The sequence below is a fragment of the Carassius gibelio genome, chromosome A9, assembly GCF_023724105.1.
Source record: "Carassius gibelio isolate Cgi1373 ecotype wild population from Czech Republic chromosome A9, carGib1.2-hapl.c, whole genome shotgun sequence".
Lineage (NCBI taxonomy): Eukaryota > Metazoa > Chordata > Actinopteri > Cypriniformes > Cyprinidae > Carassius > Carassius gibelio.
This window is the reverse complement of record NC_068379.1, coordinates 11,562,906-11,585,759: the sequence shown is the minus strand read 5'-3', so window position 1 is coordinate 11,585,759 and position 22,854 is coordinate 11,562,906. Positions and strand designations below refer to the sequence as shown.

Below are 22,854 nucleotides of genomic sequence, written 5' to 3'. Positions count from 1 at the left end.
ATGTTACTGTGACAGGAGATACAAAATCAATATACCAAGCTTTAACAATCATTCAACACATTTCATAAATCTAACTTGGTACCTGCAACAGTTTGCCCAGAACAACTGTTTTGTCCACTGGCCAATCTCCAGCCTCAGGCAACGACAACAGCACTGGTTTAAACCATCGATCCTGGTGCTTTCATTCCCCACGCTGTACCGACACACTATGTTGGAATGCCAGCTTAGCTTATCGCTCTGTGACTACGTCACCCTAAATAGCTGGCTGAGTAATGCCGCGCTTCGAGGTGGTATCTACTGGGTCCTAATGTCCTACCGCTTACATTCACCCCCCTCATAAAAATGTCACCGTCCCGGGGACAGAAACAAAATAAGGTCAACACCAGGGTCTAAACACTGCATGTAATGCATTGACTGTAGGGTTAGTTATAACCTCCTCCCCACCCTCCTCATTTCTTACAACCGAACGAGGAAGATGAAAACGAGTGCTGGCCTGCTGTTAACCGTGTGGTTCGTCGAGTTGGTTGAATTGATGCTTGTTCTTCTTCCTCCGATCTACCACACTCAAGGTCTTGGCTCAATTCCATGGAATCGGAACTTCGACAAGAAGGTTGTTCATTTAATTGCCCAGATAACAACGAGGCTGCAACACATCTCTGCCCTTCTGAATCATGTGAATTCAACGGGGCACACATCCCCAAATCAAATTCCTCGTCTGTACTAAGATCAGGGCTGAGTACAGCATCCCCCTTGGGCACATCTTCCAATAATTCCACCTCAATCGCACATGGGTTCGGGGAGCCTAAATGGATTGGCAATGGGCGCAATTCTTGTCGATGGATATTCCGCTCTGGACCTGACTGACCCTTGGGCTTGATTTTGTATAGTGACCCAACCTCATCCAGACATCGCACTACTTCATATACAACAGGCTCCCACTGATCTTGGATTTTATGGCGACCAGGGGGATGACTTCGCCTGTACACCAATGAGCCAGTCGGCAGAATTGGCAATGAGACTGAACGATGTTGTGCTCGAGAAGCGGCTGCAGCTTCCAATTGAGTTCGCGCTTTAAGATAGGTTGATGTTAAACGCATCTGATGTTCTCGAACCCAGTCTTCTACTGTCCCACCCGATGTCACCTCCTCAGTTTGTCCCAGAAGCGAGTCTATAGGGAGAAAAGGCCTTCTTCCAAACATCAACTCATAGGGAGAGAATCCTGTAGAGCTATGCACTGAGGTGTTATAGGCAAACAACAACTGAGGCAAATGATGAGGCCATCTCTTTTTCTGTTCTGGGGGTAAAGTGCGCAGCAAATCATGCAATGACCGGTTGAAGCGTTCACATTGCCCATTTCCCTCTGGATGGTAAGGGCTAGTTCTTGACTTCTCAATTCCATACAACTGACATAGGCGTTTCAGTAGCTCTCCCTCAAAGTTTCGTCCTTGGTCTGAATGGATCCGTTTTGGGACACCATAAGTATAAAACCATTGTTCCGTAAGAATTCGAGCGACCGTCACAGCCCTCTGGTCAGATGTAGGATATGCTTGTGAAAACTTAGAAAATACATCGGTCACAACGAGGAGGTTCTCTCTACCATCACTAGCTCGTTCAAGCGTGGTAAAATCAATGGCCACAATCTCTAGAGGTCTAGAAGCAAGCAGGCTGCCCATAAAAGTTCTCACCTTTGGCTGTACAGCTTTGGCTGTCAGGCACCTAATACATTCTTGACACCAGCGTTCAATATCTTGACGCATAAAGGGCCAGTAACAGCGTTGACGTACAAGGGTGGTAGTACGTTCCACCCCTTGGTGACCATGATTGTCATGAAGATTAGTCAGTACTTCACTTCTCAGCCTCTGTGGTAACAACAGCTGTAACACTTCCTCTCTACCCCCTGGGACATGACTTCGTCGATACAATACTCCCTGCTGTTCTTGGATTCTATTCCACTGGCGAACCATTTCCAGGAGTGCTGGAGATTCCTTGGCCCGCTCCAAAGCTGAGGGGACCCCACCACGTTTCCAATACACCAAGAAAGCCTGTATCACTGCATCTTCAGCCTGTAACACTTGCAGGTCGGCTTTACCTCTTGCTGGAGCGGCCTCAATAATAGATGTAAAAGCAGAACACTGCTGATGGTGTTTAATGCAAGCTTGTTCAACCTCTTCAGGAACTGTGATACCAAGAGCGACTTCTCCCATAGAACTTGGCAGCGGGGCAGGAGGCAAGCGAGAGAGTGCATCTGCATTCTTATTAGAGGCCCCAGGTCTGTACATCAGAGTGAAATCAAAAAGTGCCAGCTGTGATGCCCAGCGTTGTTCTACGGCACCCAATTTAGCTGTACGGAGATAACAGAGAGGGTTGTTGTCTGTGAGGACTGTAAATTTAGAGCCAAGAAGATAGTCTCTAAATTTTTCCGTTACCGCCCATTTAAGTGCAAGCAGCTCTAATTTCATAGCGGAATAATTTGTCATATTCCTTTCAGTAGGTCTAAGCCCACGGCTTGCATATGCGAGTGGCCGACGTTGCCCTCCTCCCTGTTCCTGGGACAGGACTGCCCCCAGCCCCAGATTGCTAGCATCCACTTCTAGAACAAATGGTCTGGTAAAATCTGCATACCCCAATACTGGGGCCCCAACCAATTTCTCCTTAAGCAGATTGAATGCCTGTTCGCAACTCCAGTCCCAGTGATCACTCCAGGAGCCATTTGATCTGGGCCTAGCTCTTTTACTGGAAGCCTGCAACTTTGCTACTAATTTGTGGAGAGGGGCAGCATACTTTGCAAAATCTTCCACAAACCTCCTATAGTAAGAGGCAAAGCCCAAGAAAGAGCGCAGTTCTACGACAGTTGATGGAGTTTTCCACTCTTTAACAGCACTGATCTTGTCGGGATCAGTGGCGACACCAGATGCGGAAATGACATGACCAAGGTACTTTACCTCTGGCTGGAAGAAGTGACATTTTTTGAGTTTAAGTTTCAGGCCATTCTGTTGCAACCGGTGTAGCACTAGCTCCAACCGCTCCAGATGATTCTGAAATGATGAAGAAAACACAACCACATCATCCAAGTATAGGAGAAGGGAGTGAAATCGTTCATCTCCAAAGATGCGCTCCATCAATCTCTGGAATGTTCCTGGTGCATTACAAAGGCCGAATGGCATACGCTGAAATTCAAACAGACCAAAAGGTGTACAGAAAGCGGTCTTAGCTTGATCCTTCTCGGCTACAGGGACCTGGTTGTAACCACTCGCCAAATCCAATGTAGAAAACATGCAAGCACCAGTCAGAGCATCTAAAGATTCCTCTATGCGTGGAAGGGGGAACGCATCCTTCCTGGTCTTCGCATTTAATTGGCGATAATCCACGCACAGGCTTATTGACCCATCCTTCTTCTTGCATACAGACAGGTTGGCCTTCTGAATCAAACCGATATCGCCGAGGCTGGGTGCTAGGGCCACTGGGGGCAGCATGCCAAACTGGGTTAGACAACCGTTGCAAAATTGTATCTAACTGTACTTGTTGCTTACGCAAAGTTTCTTTTAACTCAGTAATTTCTTTACCTGATTCTACTGCTACAGCACTTGAGTTTACCCCCAATTCACAGGCATCAATGTGGGTATCACAAGAGTAGGCTCTAGCCCGGGGAAGGCTAGGATGCTCCCCATCATCTGACCAACGCAGGGCTTCGCTGCGAACGTCAATAAAGGACATACTAGGTTGTGATCGTATGAGGCGTTTTAACTCTCTGCGAAGCATATTATCACGGACATACTTAGCAAAGTGATCACGAATTACAATATCAGAATCAGGAATACCCCCTGGATTCTTACGCTCAATTATCTCCATTAAAGACATTATTGCATGAGAAAATTCACGTAGAGATTCCCCATCACGCTGGCGTCGTTGAAAGAATTGTTTCTGGGCTTCAATATAAGATTGAGGGCAACCAAATGTTTCAAGCAAAATAGCCAGGATTCGATCAGGGTTATTTCTATCTACACTGGGACGAAATCGAATCTCTGACTTGGCTTCCCCATCAAGATGGTCATACAAGAACAATGCCTGCTCAGTAGGGGTCATATGTTTGGAACTTAAACATCTACGGGCTTCTTCTACCCACTCCTCAACCCCCAGACATCCAGTACTATTACTCCCTGAAAACCTTGGGCATTTCCGCTCTCTTGGGATAATGACATACCTTGGGTTTACTAAACTTTCTTGCTGACTGCTGGTTGCCCCTCCCTGTCCTGCCACAGCATTTAGTTGCGCTGCTGCTTCCTGTTGAAGCCTGGTATTAACGGCTTGCAGCTGCTGGAGCTGCTCAGTCAGAGCCCTAATCTGATCTTCTGAACCTACGGACATGATAAAGAGAGGAAAAAAAAAAAAAAAAAAACTTGTCTTGAGGTTAAAGTCCAGCTGGTCTTGGGCAGCTTCTCCGATCCTCCTTGCCAGCCACTGTTTTTCCTTTACCCTAATAAACCTAACTGCCCACCCGTTATACAAATAAATTTGAAAAAAAAAAATATATATATACACATATGAGGAAGAGGACGACACTACCAGCAACCACCCAGACGACCCTGCCGACTACGCCAAATGTGACCTTCAGGAGTCTAACACTCTCTATATTAAATAAAATCCAATTATAACATATTCAGCTCAAAAGAGCCACCTGGTTTCACGCAAGCCACCCTAATTAAAGGACGCAGATGGAAGCTGGTATGTCAGAAAAAAATACATTTATTTATATTTTTACAATTGTTAGATTATATAAACAATCTTTAAAAGACAACTGTTATACTTTATGAAACTTCCCTCAATCCAAACACCAAATGGTTAAGGGCAGGCACGGAGTTTCCCTCCTGAGACGTGTCAGAATTTAAAGCACACCACACGTCACTCTTAATAAATAATTTAAGAATACACAGGTAACACAACCCAATTAAATAGATCACACGTGATTCACAGCAATATCCCCTCTTCACTTCACACACACACCACTACAGGCGTTTTGTCTCTTTGGAAAACTACACAATCACCCTAGTATTTCAATTAGAGAACCTCACATTGTATACACAAGTTATCAGAGAGAGTAAAAAACAACAAAAAAAACAAAACAAAACAAAAACAAACATACAGTGTAAAACACACAGTCCAATATCTCTCCCCTCTCTTCACATGCCTCTAGGGCGTTCAGCAAACACTATTATAAAATATGGTAGGCAGTTTATATAGCTAAAACTAAATAGGAAAAACAGTGACTGGACACTGGACGTCCTGAATAGCAAACACATGTTTGCACAATGCGTCTTCACCACAATCTCACGATGTTACTGTGACAGGAGATACAAAATCAATATACCAAGCTTTAACAATCATTCACCACATTTCATAAATCTAACTTGGTACCTGCAACAGTTTGCCCAGAACAACTGTTTTGTCCACTGGCCAATCTCCAGCCTCAGGCAACGACAACAGCACTGGTTTAAACCATCGATCCTGGTGCTTTCATTCCCCACGCTGTACCGACACACTATGTTGGAATGCCAGCTTAGCTTATCGCTCTGTGACTACGTCACCCTAAATAGCTGGCTGAGTAATGCCGCGCTTCGAGGTGGTATCTACTGGGTCCTAATGTCCTACCGCTTACATTAGTGAAGCAAAAGGAAACTCTAAAAAGTTATGGAAGAGCATTGACAAATTACTTGGAAGGGAAAAATTTGCAAATTAACATTTAAAACTCATGGTGGATGGCTCTATCCAGGATGATGATAAGATTATTGCGGAATGTTTTAATGATTATTTTATAAATTCGGTACGAGAAATGAGTCTAAGTTCACCAAAAATTCAACTCACACAAGCTTTAACCTGTAATGATTCTGCTTTTAAGTTTTCCCTAATCAACACAGAGAAAGTTGAAAATGTAATCTCACTTCTATCTAATAGTAAAGCTATATATGGTTGTGATACAGCTTTTCTAAAACAACACAAGACATCTATTATGATACCTCTAGTGATAATTATAAATAAGTCATTTAACGAAAATATTTTTCCCAGTGTATTTAAGCCTGTCATTGTCACTCCTGTTCATAAATCTGGGGATACTCAAGTGGTCTCTAATTATCGACCCATCAATATTCTCCCAGCTGCATCAAAGGTAATCGAAAAGGTTGTGGCAGAACAACTTATAGCACATCTAGACTCTAAGTCCTTTTTCCATCCTATGCAGTTTGGTTTCAGAAAAAACATTCCACTGAAACTGCATGTTGCTACTTCCTTGAGGAGATTAAAACTAGCTTAGATCAAGGAGGAGTGGTGGGAGCTGTCTTCTTAGATTTACGCAAAGCCTTTGATACAGTTAACCATGAGGTACTGATACACAAATTGGCCAAATACGACATTTCCACTAACGTCCAAAATTGGATAAAATCATACTTGATAAATCGAAAGTAATGTGTGTAAATAAATGGCACATTGTCTACGTCTCTTGTCTCTACTATGGGAGTACCACAGGGGTCAATTCTAGGGCCACTGTTGTTTTGCTTATATATTAATGACCTGCCTTCAGTCTGCAAGGGCACAAATATTGTTATGTACACTGATGATACAGTATTATATACCCATGGGAGAAGTGCAACAGACGTAGCCAAAAAATGATCAAGTGTCATGAGCAAGGTTAGCCACTGGTTACATGACTCATGTCTTACATTAAATGTGGAAAAAACTGTAACTATGTTTTTTAAAAACCGGTTCATACTTAAAACTTATCCGGAAATTTTAGTAAACGGCCAACTTATAAAACATGTAGATACATTTAAATATTTGGGGGTAACTCTAGATTCCACACTTAGTTTTAAAGGTCATGTTAAGAACTTGTGTAACAAATTGAAATTTAATTTAGTAAATTTTAGATCTATAAGACACTCCCTCGCCACTGAAGCATCCAGTACTTATTTAAATGCAATGATCATCCCCCACTTTTTGTACTGCATTACATCCTGGTCTCAGGCATGTAAAACAGTCATACAACCTTTAGAATCTTTGTATAAAAACTGTCTCAAGATCCATGATAAAAAAACACGTTATTATCATCACTGTCAAATACTCATCAAATATTATATACTTAGCTTTGATAATCTAATAAAACACTCAAACTTGACTTTGCTACATAAAATCATATATAGTGCTACTGCTCCCCCTCTGAAAAAGTTTGTGACACTCTGCTCCGAAAAAACAGTGCGAACAACTAGAAGTGTCACAAGGGGGGAGTGTAGCATCCCACAATGTAAAACACAATTTAGAAGCTCCTCCTTCTCATGTGTGGCCATGAGGCAGTGGAATACTCTTCCCACGGAACATATCTTTTGCACAGATTCTCACACTTTCTCACGCCTGACAAAGAGTTGGTTGCTAAGTAAGCAAGTTTGCACTAATCTTTGAGATAGTATACCTGTGTGTGTGTGTGTGTGTGTGTGTGTGTTTGTGTGGGGGGGGGGGGGTATGTGGGTGTGGGTGTGTGCTTAAGATGCTACTGAACTGTGTTTGTTGGAGAGAGAGGAGATAGAGAGTAAATGGGTTGATGGCCTCCCTGGTTCTGTTATTTACAAACTTGTTTGTCTGTAATTACAATGGACATCATTTTATCCATAACTCTGTGAAATTTAAAATTGTTAAAAAAATTTTTTTTAATTTGTCATACCTGCCCAAGGACTACAGATGGAAATTAGCAATTGTTGCTATAACCTGGCCCAAGACATATTCTCTTGTTTAACAAGTTTAATGTTTATTTGTGCATTGTCCCTGTTTCAAATAAAATAATTTCCATTTCCAAGTCAAAAGTATTTCAAAAGAAACCATCATATATTACATTTTGTAACACTGATCTTAAAATATATTTTGAGACCCTTTCTAATATAAGATCACAAAATAAAAAGCTTTTTAAATTTATGTAATTGCCCTAATGCATTTTTTTTATTTTATTTTATTTTTATCTTTTTTTGTCTTCTTATTTTTATTTGTCTTTGTTTATAATGTACGTTTGTATTCAATTATAATTTTTGTTGTTGCTGCAGGTATGTTTTGCATGCTTTGAGATGTGCATTGTTTTCCTGTTCACATTAAGTCTTTGTGTGATGGAACTGAATAAAAATAAATAAAAATACTATTACTATGTATTTCCATCATGTCCAAAATCACTATATTTAATTTTAACAGCTTAATAAATTGTACATTTTCTTGCCTGCGTCAACAAGTTTTGTATCGAAACAGGAAACTGGGGTGCAACATATTGCAGGGATCAACCCTATTTGGAAACAAGAGAGCTTATTGTTTGTGACATAGCCATGAACCATGACTTGATAGCCTACTTACTAGTAGGTTACAGGTGGTAGTAAGGGGAAGTACATTCTTATTCTAGATAGCATCTGAATAGACACAAATTTGTAGTGCACGATGAGTCATCCATAGTTTGGGTCTGTTTTAAATTGCATAAATTGGCTAAAAAGGAATTTTGCTTATGTTTTGCTATGTGTACAATCATATATATCATAGCAAACACACAGACAAAAAGCCACAAAATTCCTGATTCTTTAAATGCTCAAACTCACCAACAGGTTTGCAGGTCCACTCTCCTTTCCCATTTCCCAAACAGACACACTCCAGCATGTAGTCTTCAGTGTCATGGGGTCTCCTCCATGTGTCTCCAATCTTGTAGGAGTGTCCTCCCTCATGACACCGATCTACAACAGAGGCCAAGTAGATAAACACTAGCACAACTCCAAAAAGCGTCATTTCCAAAGTGCCATTAGATACAGTGAAGGAAAGTTCCAGTCTACCCACTCCCAATGGTGCAGCTGATTCTCCCTCGACCGGAGCCAATGCAAGTGCAGTCCCAGATCATCCCATCCTTGGGCCTCTCATAAGTCTCTCCAACCCGATAGGAGCGAGCATTTACTCTATCATAGCAGGTTTCCTCAGCTGAGAACAGACGTTGACTTTTGTTCTACATACTATTCAGAGTTGACACTTCAAACTTAAACTTGTGAAATGTAATATACTTTTACATGCATATAAAGGGTAATTCATTTAACCAAGTTAGGAAATATTACTCCAGTACAGTGTCCCAAGGGACAAACTCAATGTAAGAAGACTAACCTTCAGGCTTTGGTTTACACTTTATTCCAGAAACTCCATGACAAGTGCAGAGGAGTGTGCTGCCCAGAAAACTGCGCTCCCACTGCTCTCCAATTCCATAAAGCTGACCACTCTCAACACAACCATCTGCAGAGGACACAACAAAACCATTCTGAGCAATATTTTAAAACCCTTCTCTACAATGTTTTAACTTTCTCAACAATAAACCACTCTCTAAAGTTTCAAGACCCTGGGATATTACTTCATCTTTTGGACCTCTTGTAAAATACCTGCAAATGCATACACAGAGGCCTAAGGTGCAGCCACTTTGACTTTTATAAATGTCTTGCCAGCAAGACTGAATCTTCAATATGTCATCAGTAATACAGAAAAAAACATTAGGCTCATTTTTTTATTTTTGCTTTCAAAAAAAAATTCTAATTTGTTTTACAAATCAAGATATTATTTGCACTGAAAACCAAAACTGTTGTTGATAATGGTTCCTGTGTCGAGAAAAGTATCTCATACAAAACAAACATTATGGGTCAGTGATACTTTTGTATTATTTATAAAACACTGAAGTATTTTGAGTACATTTTCACTTTTAATTTTTAACTGAATATTTTGTATTTTTAAGGTTTTTACACACACACACACACACACACACACACACACACATATATATAATTCAGATGTATTTCAAATAACAAAAATGTGAGGTTCTTACCCAGGTAAGCGGTGTGCAGTGACGCATGCCTCGTGCATTTCCACTCTCCACGTCCATTTCCAGTACACAAACACTGTAGCAGGTGCCCGCGAGAATCCGTCTTGCTCCACGTGTCTCCAATCCGGTAAGAAGTGTGTGTGTCCTGGTCATTACAGCGATCTGTGATGCACACACAAACATACAAAGGAGATGTTTCATATATATATATCCCAATCTCCCATCTGTCCAACTAGTTTTCACTTTTAATTATCCACTAAAACTGTAGTTAAACCCTCTGGCTTCAGGGATGGACTTTTTAAACTGGCTAGTAGAGGGAAAATGTTTTACCTTACTGTGTACTTTTCTATTCTAAAAAGAGTAGGGTTCTTACTTCTGGATGTGCATGTAATACGTCCACTTCCTTCTCCTAGGCATGTGCAGTCCACGATCATCCAGTCTTGGTAGGGTTTCTCCCAGGTCTCACCAACCATGTAGGATGTGCCAGCTGCATTATCATAACAGCGCTCCACTATCAAGAAAAAAGAAAAAAAAATTTTTATAATATTATATTTCTCAGTATCTCAGTTCCTTTCCATGTCCAAAACCACTAGATTTTATTTTAAAAGCCCAATAAATTGTAAATTGTCTTGCCTGCATAGACGGAGCATGTGCCACGGGGACTTGCAAAAAATGCCACTTAATTGGACAAAAATTCACCTGCACAAACAAATATAATTACGTCTGCTGCTAACAAAGTGAATATCATGGCGTTATTTAATAAACAAATGTCGAGAGCGCATTAATGTTGCGCGAAAGCACATTGATACAATGCGCGAGCGCAAATCTCTCTGCTCACGCGCGGATTTCACAGAACTGGATGCGCTCGCTCAGACATACGCTGTTCTCGCCCGGAGAGAGTGCACACACTTAAAACGTGTCTTTCCTCTCCCTCAAACTGCGTCAACACTCAAATATCTCTGTGCTCATGTGGTATAGATGTTATTTTCGCACCTGAATTAAATGTTGTCAAAGGTTATCATTATGCAATTTTAAAAAGTAGTCTCAAACAGATTTGTGCAGGGCCTTTCCTTGATTTTTTTTTTTGTTGTATTTTTGTTTTAACATAAAATGGTTATTGTAGCTACTTTGTTTTACTTTATCTCTTGTATTTTGATATTTTCTTTGCACATATGCATCTCTCTGTATAATATGCTACTTTGTTAACACGGTTTTAAAAGGCACTTTAAATAAAGGTTTATCCAATCAGACCTCCACAACTAAACAATGAAAATAATATGTGAAATAGTATTGGCTGAGTGAACTGAACCTGGAATTATTTTGACAATCAAAGATGGATCTTTGATTTCTTTCCAGTTTAATTATATTTAGTAATGTTAATGAAATGTAGCTTATAGAAATTGCCAGGAATTAGGTGTTTGGATGATTTAACATCTGTCCAACTGGTTGGTCTCTGAGGGATTTATCTAAAAATGTCTCTAGGTTACGTATGTAACCCTAGTTCCTTGAGGGAACGAGACGCTGCGTCGAAACGCTTTGGGGAACGCGTTTAGCGTGAGCGACTCTGAATATGATATCTAATCTGTCTTATAGAAGAGTGTGACGTCACTGGCGAGGTGACATAATCGACCAGGAAGCTATAAAGGCTCGAGCCGCACAGCTGGCTTCAGCTTCGAGTACTAGCAAGCGCTGGCAGGGGTGCCAGGGGTATGGCCTCGAGACGCAGCCTCAAGGAACTAGGGTTACATACGTAACCCAGAGACATTCCTCTTCAGGAACTCGAGCTGCGTCGAAACGCTTTGGGGAACGAGTACCAACGCTGCCAGACTACCAAACCCCTGCCTAGTGTGTATCCAAAGAGCACAGCTTAGGACGAGGGGAATTAAGTGCCTGGAGTGACTGGCATGTCTAAGCCATAGAATCTTTCAAAAGTAGAAGGCGTGGAAACCCAGTAGCATTGCAGATGTCCAGCATGGACGCACCTGCTAGAAAGGCCTTGGAGGCCGCCATACCCCATGTAGAGGGAGCCTTGGCTCCCGACAGCGGGGGACGACCAGAGGACTCAGAGTGGCGTTGATAGTCTCAACTATCCAACGACTAATAGTCTGCTTAGAAGCAGGGAAACCCCTCTTGGGGGGACCGCAGCATGCAAGCAATTGGTCCATTTTTCTCCACAGGGCAGCTCTGTGGGCGTATGCATCCAGCGCTCAAGCTGGACACACACAATTTGGCTTCTCTTGGTCGGGGTCCCGAAAGGGAGGAGGACAGAAGGCCTGCAGCACTACAGGTTGTGGTGTGATAGAGGGCACCTTAGGAACATATCCCGCACGAGGGTATATGAACACTTTGGTCATGCCAGGTGCAAAATCAAGATAGGTAGGGGCCACTGAGAGGGCCTGTAAATCTCCTACTCTCCTCAGAGAGTTAATGGCCAACAGAAAGGCGGTTTTAAGAGTCAGATGTCTATCTGAGATATCTTGAATCGGTTGAATGGAGATTTGTAAAGAGGCTCTAACACCACACCCAAGTCCCAGGGGGGAACACGGGACCGTACTGGAGGTCTCAGCCTCAGCGCACCGTGGAGGAAACATGTAACTAAGGGGTGTCTTCCCAAAGATTGGTCATCGAGAAGGGCGTGGTAGGCCGCAATGGCCGCCACGTAAACCTTCAGCGTGGAGTGGGTCAACCCTGCAGAGAGCCTGGCCTGTAAAAACTCCAGAACTGTACCAACTGGGCAGTTTGCTGGGTCTAGCTGGCGGTCTCTGCACCATGAGGTGAAGAGTTTCCACCTCAGGGTGTCCAGTTTCCTCATTGAGGGAGCTCTAGATTGGAGGAGGGTCTCAACAACCTCAGTTGGGAGACCAGCTGCTAACAGTTGTGTCTCAGGGACCACACCCACAGCTTCCACAACTCCGGGCGAGGGTGAATTATCATACCCTGCGCCTGTGAGAGTAGGTCTGTCCTGATCGGTATCTCCCATGAAGAGCTGTCGAGGAGCGAGACCAGATCTGCGAGCCATACTCGGCCCGGCCAGAACGGGGCTACTAATAACAGATGGACCCCGTCCCGGCGTACTCTCGCCAGAACTCCCAGGAGCAGAGCAATAGGGGAAAGGCGTACAGACGAAGCCTCGGCCAGGTCTGTACCATAGCGTCCAGTCCCGGAGGAGCTGGATGAACTAGAGAGAACCAAAGGGGCATTGTGATGTCTCTTGAGTTGCAAATAGGTCTACTTGAGCCCTGCCAAATACTCTCCATATCTGCTTCACCACCTCTGGGTGAAGTCTCCATTCCCCATTCGACAGTATGTCTGCTCCCATATTTAGTTTCCCAGGAATATATACTGCTCTTAATGAGAGGAGTTTGCTCTGGGACCACACCAGGATCTGGTGCGCCAGCTTGTACAAAGGGCGCGAACGCAGACCTCCCTGATGGTTGATGTAAGAGACCACCGATGTGTTGTTGGTGCGCACCAACACATGGTGACCCCTTAGGTCTGGGAGGAAGTGCTTCAGTGCACGATAAACTGCTAGCATTTCTAGACAATTGATATGCCATGTTAGATGGCGAACGCTCCACAGACCACGGGCAGGGTGGCCACTCATGACTGCACCCCAGCCGGTGAGAGATGTGTCCGTCACTAGTATATACACGGCGACAAGGAGCTCCCAGCACCGGGCCCTGATTCAAGAACCAAGGTTTCTTCCACATGTCTAAGGCACGGAGGCAGCGCCGCTTGACCTTGATAGTTACGAAGTAGATTGCCCCTCAGGGAAAATCCCTTGGTCTTGAGCCACCACTGTAGGGGTCTCATGCACAGCAGGCCAAGAGGTATTACGTTGGACGCAGCTGCCATCAGACCCAACAATCTCTGAAATTGTTTGACAGTAAGTGACTGGCCTTCTTTGACTCTCTCGACTGAGATGAGGATCGACTCGATACGAGCAGGGGACAATTGTGCCTGCATCGTGGTCGAATCCCATACTACGCCTAGATAGGTGGTTTTCTGAACCGTAGAAATTACACTCTTCTTGGCGTTCAGTCTCGAACCCAGCTCCCCCGATATGTGCGAGAACGGCACCTCGATGCCGAGCTGCAACCTGCTCTTGACTGAGCTAAAATCAACCTGCATGTGCAGGGGAACCAGAGCCACGTCTACACATCTTGTGAACAGAGGTGGGTAGAGTACCCAAAAACTTGACTCAAGTAAAAGTAAAAGTAATTCTAGAAATATTTACTCAAGTAAAAGTAAAAGTACTAGTCTTGAATAGTTACTTGAGTAAGAGTAAAAGAGTATCGGATAAAAAATCTACTCAAGTAGTTAGTTACTAGTTACTTTGGGTCATACATACGGAGCCTTTTTTTATATAGATATATAGACAAAAAATGTATGTAATGTATGTGTGTGTGTATAAATGTATATATTTCATCAGCCTTTAATCCAATTTATGTAATTTATTATAAAACCCTGTCTGTTTATTTAAGTAACAAATATAGGTGTCATGCCATAACATATTTTTAATACGACTGACTTTATTTTAAATGTGAATTTAACATTGAAAGTTAATGTGATACAAATATTGCTACTAATCTTTCATTGTTCAGAAAGAGAGCAAATAACATTTACATTATTAAACATAATTTTCACTGACAGTCTAGATTTCATTCACTCTCAGAAACTACCATTAAAATCACTGAAACTGTTAACACTGTGAAATCAATATCTTAATTATAGATTCGTACACACATCTGCACTTTGTTGTTTCTGACGAGAGAATTCGGCAGAAAGGTATTCAGTAAGTGAACGAGTGAAGGAATCACCGGCATTTCAGCGATGACTCATCGGAACACCTCTGATTGGCCATTGCATTCAAAAGCTCAACAGAACCGTGTGTGATTGGTTAATGCGCAGCGCTGTAAAAACGCGTCTGTCTCTGGCTCAGCGCCAGCAAGCGATCACAGATCTGAATTTAGCAGCTGATGATATGACTTGCTGAACGTACTCGCACTGGTGTGATTGTATTAAAATTAATAGAATCTTAATCGGCTATTCTTTGTCTTTTGGAAGCTGCATTCAACCTGTTATAAGCCACACACGTACAACAAACTAATGTCACAGTGGTATCGTGTACTGTAATCGAATGTAGCCCAAGTTATTACCTGTTAAACAGTAGACAGCACACGCGTTCATCTAATAAGGATCTCCATCGCAAGCAAATAATAGCCTTTGCAGATTAGCTTTCAATTCAGTGCAGTTCCATATCCCCGTTTTCAACGCTGCTAATATTCTTAAACGTTACAACTCTGAGTGAACCGCTTCAGACGCTCAGCGCGTGCAGCATGGAACTGAACGACTCAATCAAACTGATTCATGAACCAATTCACTCGTTTGCCAATTGGTTTGATCAAGCCTTTGAACAGAGTTGACTCAAAAGAATGAATCATTCGCGAATGGGCATCGCTCATTGTCCAGAGAAAAGTAGACGGCGCGTTTGGAATAAACTGAAGCATTTATTGCATTAAGATAAAGTAACGACAGGGGCGTCGCCCACAGTAACGAAGTAAAAGTACAGATTTTTCCCAAAAAATGTACTCAAGTAAGAGTATAAAGTACCCATCTTTAAATATACTCCGAAAAGTATTTGTTACCCCGAAAAATTACTCAAGTAAATGTAACGAAGTAAATGTAACTCGTTACTACCCACCTCTGCTTGTGAACGTGTGGGGTGAGAGTGCAAGGCCAAAGGGAAGTACTTGATATTGGTAGGCTTCGCCCACGAAAGCGAACCTCAGAGACTTCCTGTGTTGTGGAAGGATAGAAATGTGGAAGTATGCATCTTTGAGATATATTGTGACAGACCAGTCCTTGGACCTGATCTAATCTACAACATGCTTGATCGTGAGCATTTTGAACTTCAATCTCATAACTGAACGATTTAAGACCCTCAAGTCTATAATCGGACGTAACCCCCATCCTTCTTTGGAACTGTGAAATACCAGCTGTAGAACCTGGACTCCCTGTCTTGAGAAGGGATCACCTCGATGGCCTCCTTCTCTAATAGGGTTTCACTTCCTGTTCCATAACCAGACCCTGCCCGGGGCCGACCATCGTCGGAATGACCCCGTTGAATATCGGCGGTACAGAGCCGAACTGAATACGGTAGCTTTTTCTACTTTGTGCAGGACCCATTGAGATACATTTGGCAGTAGTTTTCACGCTGATAAATAATCTACTAAGGGAAACAGTCTCTCGAGACCTACCTCTGGTGTAATAGGCCCCCGCAGGGGCAGCGAGCGTCTCAGCCCCGCTACGCGCACGGGCGGAAAATACTGAGAATGATGCTCGCTGGGGACCGCTGCGCCCTGGAACACTGGCAGGGTTGGCAGACCGGCCCCCAGAGGGCGCTGCCCATACGGAAATGTAATATATGTACACATATGAAATATACATATTTTAAATATATCCACATAGAAAGGGAAAACATATATGTACATATATATCTGCCCATATATAAAACCTATTAGAAAATGGAACAATTTCATATATTGACATATAAAACTAGCCCATATATTTTATGTATGTATAATAGTGTTTTTTTATTTATGTCACATATATAATTTTCAATATACATGACATATATTTCTTTGTATATATGTTCAATATACAAACTAAACATATATGTATATCATATTGCTTACATATATGTGACACATATATGTCCCTTATATATGTTTTTATATAGTCTTAGTATATATTTTACATTTAAAATGAAATATATATATATAAAATATAATTGTGATTAATGTATATGCAATATATAAATTAAATATAAAAACATTGTGTGCACATATATTTTAAATTATATGTTCTTATATTATGTATATTACTTGCAAAATATCTTGAATTAATGCATGATATAAACTAAACAAATGTAAAAAAAAAAAAAAAAAAACATGATTTCATTAATTTCGTACATATTTTTAAATATAGGTTATGGATATGTACTTACAAACATGTAATGCAATAAATTAAATCCTCACTGTCATTAGGATATGTCCCCGAAACCTTCAAACTGGCTGTTATTAAGCCTCTCATCAAAAAACCACAGCTTGACCCAAAAGAACTTATTAACTCTCTATTAGTTTTATTGGATCTTAGTGCTGCGTTTGACACAATTGACCACAGCATTCTTTTGCATAGACTTGAACACTTTGTTGGCATCAGTGGAAGTGCATTAGCATGGTTTAAATCGTACTTATATGACCGCCATCAGTTTGTAGCAGTGAATTAAGATGTATCATATCAATCACTAGTGCAGTATGGAGTACCTCAAGGCTCAGTACTAGGGCCGCTACTCTTCATGCTTTATATGTTAACCTTGGGAGATATCATCAGGAAACATGGTGTTAGCATTCACTGTTATGCTGATGATACTCAGCTCTATATTTCCTCGCGGCCCGGTGAAACACACCAATTTGAAAAACGAATGGAATGCATAGTCGATATAAAAAATTGGATGACGAGTAATTTCTTACTGCTAAATTCAGAAAAAACAGAGGTGTTAATTATAGGACCTAAAAACTCTGCTTGTAATAACCTAGAACACAGTCTAAGACTTGATGGTTGCTCTGTCAATTCTTCGTCATCAGTTAGGAACCTAGGTGTGCTATTTGATCGCAATCTTTCCTTAGAAAGCCATGTTTCTAGCATTTGTAAAACTGCATTTTTCCATCTCAAAAATATATCTAAATTACGGCCTATGCTCTCAATGTCAAATGCAAAAATGTTAATCCATGCATTTATGACTTCAAGGTTAGATTATTGTAATGCTTTATTGGGTGGTTGTTCTGCACACTTAGTAAACAAACTGCAGCTAGTCAAAAATGCAGCAGCAAGAGTTCTTACTAGAACCAGGAAGTATGACCATATTAGCCCGGTCCTGTCATCGCTGCACTGGCTCCCTATCAAACATCGTAAAGATTTTAAAATATTGCTTATAAAGCCCTGAATGGTTTAGCACCTCAGTATTTGAATGAGCTCATTTTACATTATACTCCTCTACGTCCGCTACGTTCTCAAAACTCAGGCAATTTGATAATACCTAGAATATCAAAATCAACTGCGGGCGGCAGATCCTCTTCCTATTTGGCGCCTAAACTCTGGAATAACCTACCTAACATTGTTCGGGAGGCAGACACACTCTTGCAGTTTAAATCTAGATCATCTCTTTAACCTGGCATACACATAACATACTAATATGCTTTTAATATCCAAATCCGTTAAAGGATTTTTAGGCTGCATTAATTAGGTAAACCGGAACCGGAAACACTTCACATAACACCCTATGTACTTGCTACATCATTAGAAGAATGGCATCTACGCTAATATTTGTCTGTTTCTCTCTTGTTCCGAGGTCACCGTTGCCACCAGATCCAGTCTGTATCCAGATCAGAGGGTCACTGCAGTCACCCGGATCCAGTACGTATCCAGACATGATGGTGGATCAGCATCTAGAAAGGACCTCTACTGCCCTGAAAGACAGCGGAGACCAGGACAACTAGAGCCCCAGATACAGATCCCCTGTAAATACCTTGTCCCAGAGGACCACCAGGACAAGACCACAGGAAACAGATGATTCTTCTGCACAATCTGACTTTGCTGCAGCCTGGAATTGAACTACTGGTTTCGTCTGGTCAGAGGAGAACTGCCCCCCCAACTGAGCCTGGTTTATTCCAAGGTTTTCTTCTCCATTCTGTCACCGATGGAGTTTAGGTTCCTTGCCGCTGTCGCCTTCTGGCTTGCTTAGTTGGGGTCACTTCATCTACAGCGATATAATTGACTTGATTGCAAATAAATGCACAGACACTATTTAAACTGAACAGAGATGACATACCTGAATTCAATGATGAACTGCCTTAACTATAATTTTGCATTATTGAGACACTGTTTTCCAAATGAATGTTGTTCAGTGCTTTGACGCAATGTATTTTGTTTAAAGCACTATATATATAAAGGTGATTGATTGATTGATTGAATACATTTGGCTGCTTTTAGTAGATCCCGACCGATATATCGCCTGCCGCTGGGTTCAGCGTTGCCCTTCAGATACAACGCTATTTGCGCTATGGCGTAGCCGGAGTTTAAAAAAGTTTAGCGGGAGCAGCAAACATGTATCTGTCCCGTTGTAAGAAGCGAGCGATAGCGCTAGTCCTGCTGATGAGAATTAAGAGAGAAGCCAGGAAGAAGAGGCTACCCTCAAGTCCAGAGAACAATTCAGGCTGGTTACGTTACTGTAACGCTAATATAGCTTCCTTTTTAGCAGGCCCCTTAAATGCTTGCTATTAACTTAATAGGAAAATGTTGAAATAAAATTGTTAAATATAAGTAGGTAATACCTATTGCTTGGCAAATAAATAAATAATATATATATATATATATATATATATATATATATATATATATATATATATATATATATATATATATATATATATATGTATTTCTCATTTTTGCCTATGAAGGAGATCCCTGTTTGTTATAATTCTAATTCTAATGGTGACATGAGTAATGATACATGGTGATATTATTAATACACATGTAGCAGCAAAGTGTGGGACTACTTCTGCAAACACTTTAACTTTAGTATTATAATTTATTTACAGTACACACACAGACTGTTAAAACCAGCTTCAACTGGAAGAAAGTAAAAGTGTTAAATGTTTAAAACCAGACTGTTTTTGATCATTAAAAAATATATACCTTTGATGTGCAATTGTTTAGTCATTGAAACTGTAATCTAAGGCTTTTTTTAACATAATCCCTTCTGGAAAATGGTTTATACAGCCCACATACATAGAACATGCAGATATTTTGCTATTGAATGTTGTGTAAGTGCAGTTTATAGGAAATGGGTCTAATATCCAGATTATTTTTAAAATCAAAATATTGGCTTATAAATTGGCTCTTTTCGAGTTAATATCGGCATCGGCCCCCAAAAATCCATATCGGTCGGGCTCTAGCTTTTAGTCTTACCCTGGAGTCGATTCACACTCCGCATATTCAACACAAACCAACATATTTCAAATCTAAAAAGGATGCGGGGGTGCAACATACTTCAGGGATCAACCCCATTAAAAACAAGAAAGCTGATAGTTTGCAACACAGCCATGAACCATGACTTGATACTTACTAGTAGGTTACAGGTGGTACTAAGGGGAAGTACATTCTTATTCTAGAAAGCATCTGAATAGACATAAAGCTGTAGTGCACGATGAGTCATCCGTAGTTTTGGCCTGTTTTAAATTCCATATATTGGCTGAAAATTAATTTTGCTAATGTTTTGCTAAGTATACTATACTATCATATATATCATAGCAAACACACAGACAAAAAGCCGCAAAATTCCTGATTCTTTAAATGCTCAAACTCACCTACAGGTTTGCAGGTCCACTCTCCTTTTCCATTTCCCAAACAGACACACTCCAGCATGTAGTCTTCAGTGTCATGGGGTCTCCTCCATGTGTCTCCAATCTTGTAGGAGTGCCCTCCTTCATGACAGCGATCTACAACAGAGGCCAAGTAGATAAACACTAGCACAACTCCAAAAAGCGTAATTTACAAAGTGCCATTAGGGACAGTGAAGGAAGGTTCCAGTCTACCCACTCCCAATGGTGCAGCTGATTCTCCCTCGGCCGGAGCCAATGCAAGTGCAGTCCCAGATCATCCCATCCTTGGGCCTCTCATAAGTCTCTCCAACCCGATAGGAGCGAGCATTTACTTTATCATAGCAGGTTTCCTCAGCTGGGAATAGACATGGACTTAGTGCTTCATACTATTCAGAGTTAACACTTCAGACTTGTCGAATGCAATATACTTTTACATGCATATAAATGGTAATTAATTTAACCAAGTTTGGAAATATTTATCCAGTACAGTGTCTCAAGGGACAAATGCAATGTAAGAAGACTAACCTTCAGGCTTTGATTTACACTTTATTCCAGAAACTCCATGACAAGTGCAGAGGAGTGTGCTGCCCAGATAACTGCGCTCCCACTGCTCTCCAACTCCATAAAGCTGCCCACTCTCAACACAACCATCTGCAGAGGACACAACAGAACCCTTCTGAGCAATATTTTAAACCCTTCTGTACAATGTTTTAACTTTCTCAACAATAAACCACGATCACACAAAGAAGAAAAAGAGGATCCCTAATGCATATTTTTTCAGCGATTAATTAACAATCTGCGTGCGTAAAACCCAAAATACGCTACTAAATTTCAACGGAACAAAACATAACGAACACATGGACAATCGCATACCTTGGGACACGGATGACACCGAGTGTTCCTGAGCGTGTCTCCTATGTTTCGGCATACACTGAACAGTGCAGGCGAGCAAAGCCACTGTCAACGCAGTGCCCAAAGGGCCACCGGTCATTTTTACAGATGAGATGAAACACAAGTAAACCGATAGTTAAAACTTCCTTCCCTAGCAATGGAGTCTAGAGAAGACGCAGCCGTCCAGTGGCTGAGGTAATCCTCTTAAAGTCTCCCCAAGTTCCCTCTCTGTGCGTTTCTCTCCCTGTGCGTCCTGCCCCTCCCGCTCTCGCGCGCACCTCTACATAGAGCTCAGGAGCGCGGAGCGCTTTTATTTGACCTCCACATTCCGCCCTGGAGGAGGAACTATTCCTGCACACGCGTAGGAGAGCGACACAAACAGACAACCAATCTGAAGCTCGCCGTTTGCGTTCAAAGTTTAGGATAATAATTAATTCAAAGCTATCTTGCAAAAAAAAAAAAAAAAAAAAAAAAAAAAACACTTACACATTAGTCACATTTTGTTTTATAAATATTGTTGTGCCTCTAATCCAGTATGTCAGAGTTCAGTAATGACCCAAATTTTTCAATTCAAGAAAGCCTGTGACTGTAATAATCTAATAGAGATCATGCTACATTTGGAGTGCAAACAAATGGCCCATGTCCCATTCACAGATGGTTCAGACCGCTACATCCATCAGCGTACAGTTTACTGGGTAAATGTACAGTTTAATATCAAAATTTAACTGATATAATATTAACATAGCAACTTATTGGAGTACTGAAATCTGTTTTGTACCTTTGTAATACACGTGTAAACAACAAAAGCAGGTGGTGATGAGAAAGCCACGTGATGAAACAAAGCCCATCACAAGCAGCTTTTAAATGATAAGATACATAGATGGTGCACAGTGTGATTCACACAAGCACTAAACACCATCATGGTGAGACTCATTAAACGGAAATATGCAATAAACATTAATTACATCAATTTAAAAATTTTAATTACATTAAAAACATTAATTACATTAAATTAAAATTAATAACAACATTATATGTAACATACAACCCTAATAAACATAACAGATAAGAAAAAAAAATAAAAATAAATATAGTTATTTCAAAGAAAAAACCATCAAATTCAAACAAAATTTGAAATGCAACGCAGAGAATTCTGGGAACGTCAGTTTATGGTTTTTCCCTACCCCACTCATTTTCTGTATGGGTTAGATCAGAGGACTCAATGGCCATATCAGAAGCTTGGTTTTGTGGTTTTTGGTTTCTGTGTTGTTTTTGAGGTTTGTGTTTGGATTATTGTACGGTTAGAAGATTTTAACATGGCCCATTATAAGATTTAGAACAGAGTCAGTCACTTTTAGATTTTTTATCTGTTGGTTTTTGATAGAATCAAAGATGTAATTTGTCTAAACCAGACGTCCATGACCTCCAGCAGAAATGTAGGCCCACAATATAAAAGATACAGCTATAAATTTCATTGTACACATGGGGCACTTTTTATCCCTGTGTACACCAAACCCATCTTTAGTATTTGCTGCTAAAAAGCTATTTTTTTTATTTCATCTGACCATAGAAGCCAGTCCCATAGAAGTTCCAGTCATGTCCGATTACTGAATATGCAGTTTGTTTTTGGATGAGCAAGGAGCATTTTCTTGAAAGCCT

General features: G+C 41.1%; 1 protein-coding gene across 2 annotated transcripts in view; it reads right to left on the bottom strand.

The window, feature by feature from the left end:
- Positions 1-21,487, bottom strand: part of LOC128019624 (fibronectin-like) — a 35,637-nt gene extending 14,150 nt beyond the window's left edge. For both annotated transcript variants that reach the window (XR_008185219.1, XM_052605708.1), the window contains exons 1-9: positions 21,178-21,487; positions 20,830-20,955; positions 20,522-20,659; positions 20,290-20,421; positions 10,233-10,370; positions 9,863-10,021; positions 9,157-9,282; positions 8,842-8,979; positions 8,610-8,741 (exon numbers count right to left, since the gene is read on the bottom strand). Coding sequence is in view for 1 of the 2 variants with exons in the window: in XM_052605708.1 (XP_052461668.1) it covers positions 8,610-8,741; positions 8,842-8,979; positions 9,157-9,282; positions 9,863-10,021; positions 10,233-10,370; positions 20,290-20,421; positions 20,522-20,659; positions 20,830-20,955; positions 21,178-21,295 (1,207 nt within the window). In the remaining variant the exon portion in view is untranslated. The remainder of the gene's footprint in view (positions 1-8,609; positions 8,742-8,841; positions 8,980-9,156; positions 9,283-9,862; positions 10,022-10,232; positions 10,371-20,289; positions 20,422-20,521; positions 20,660-20,829; positions 20,956-21,177) is intronic.
- Between the last annotated feature and the right edge of the window lie 1,367 nt (positions 21,488-22,854).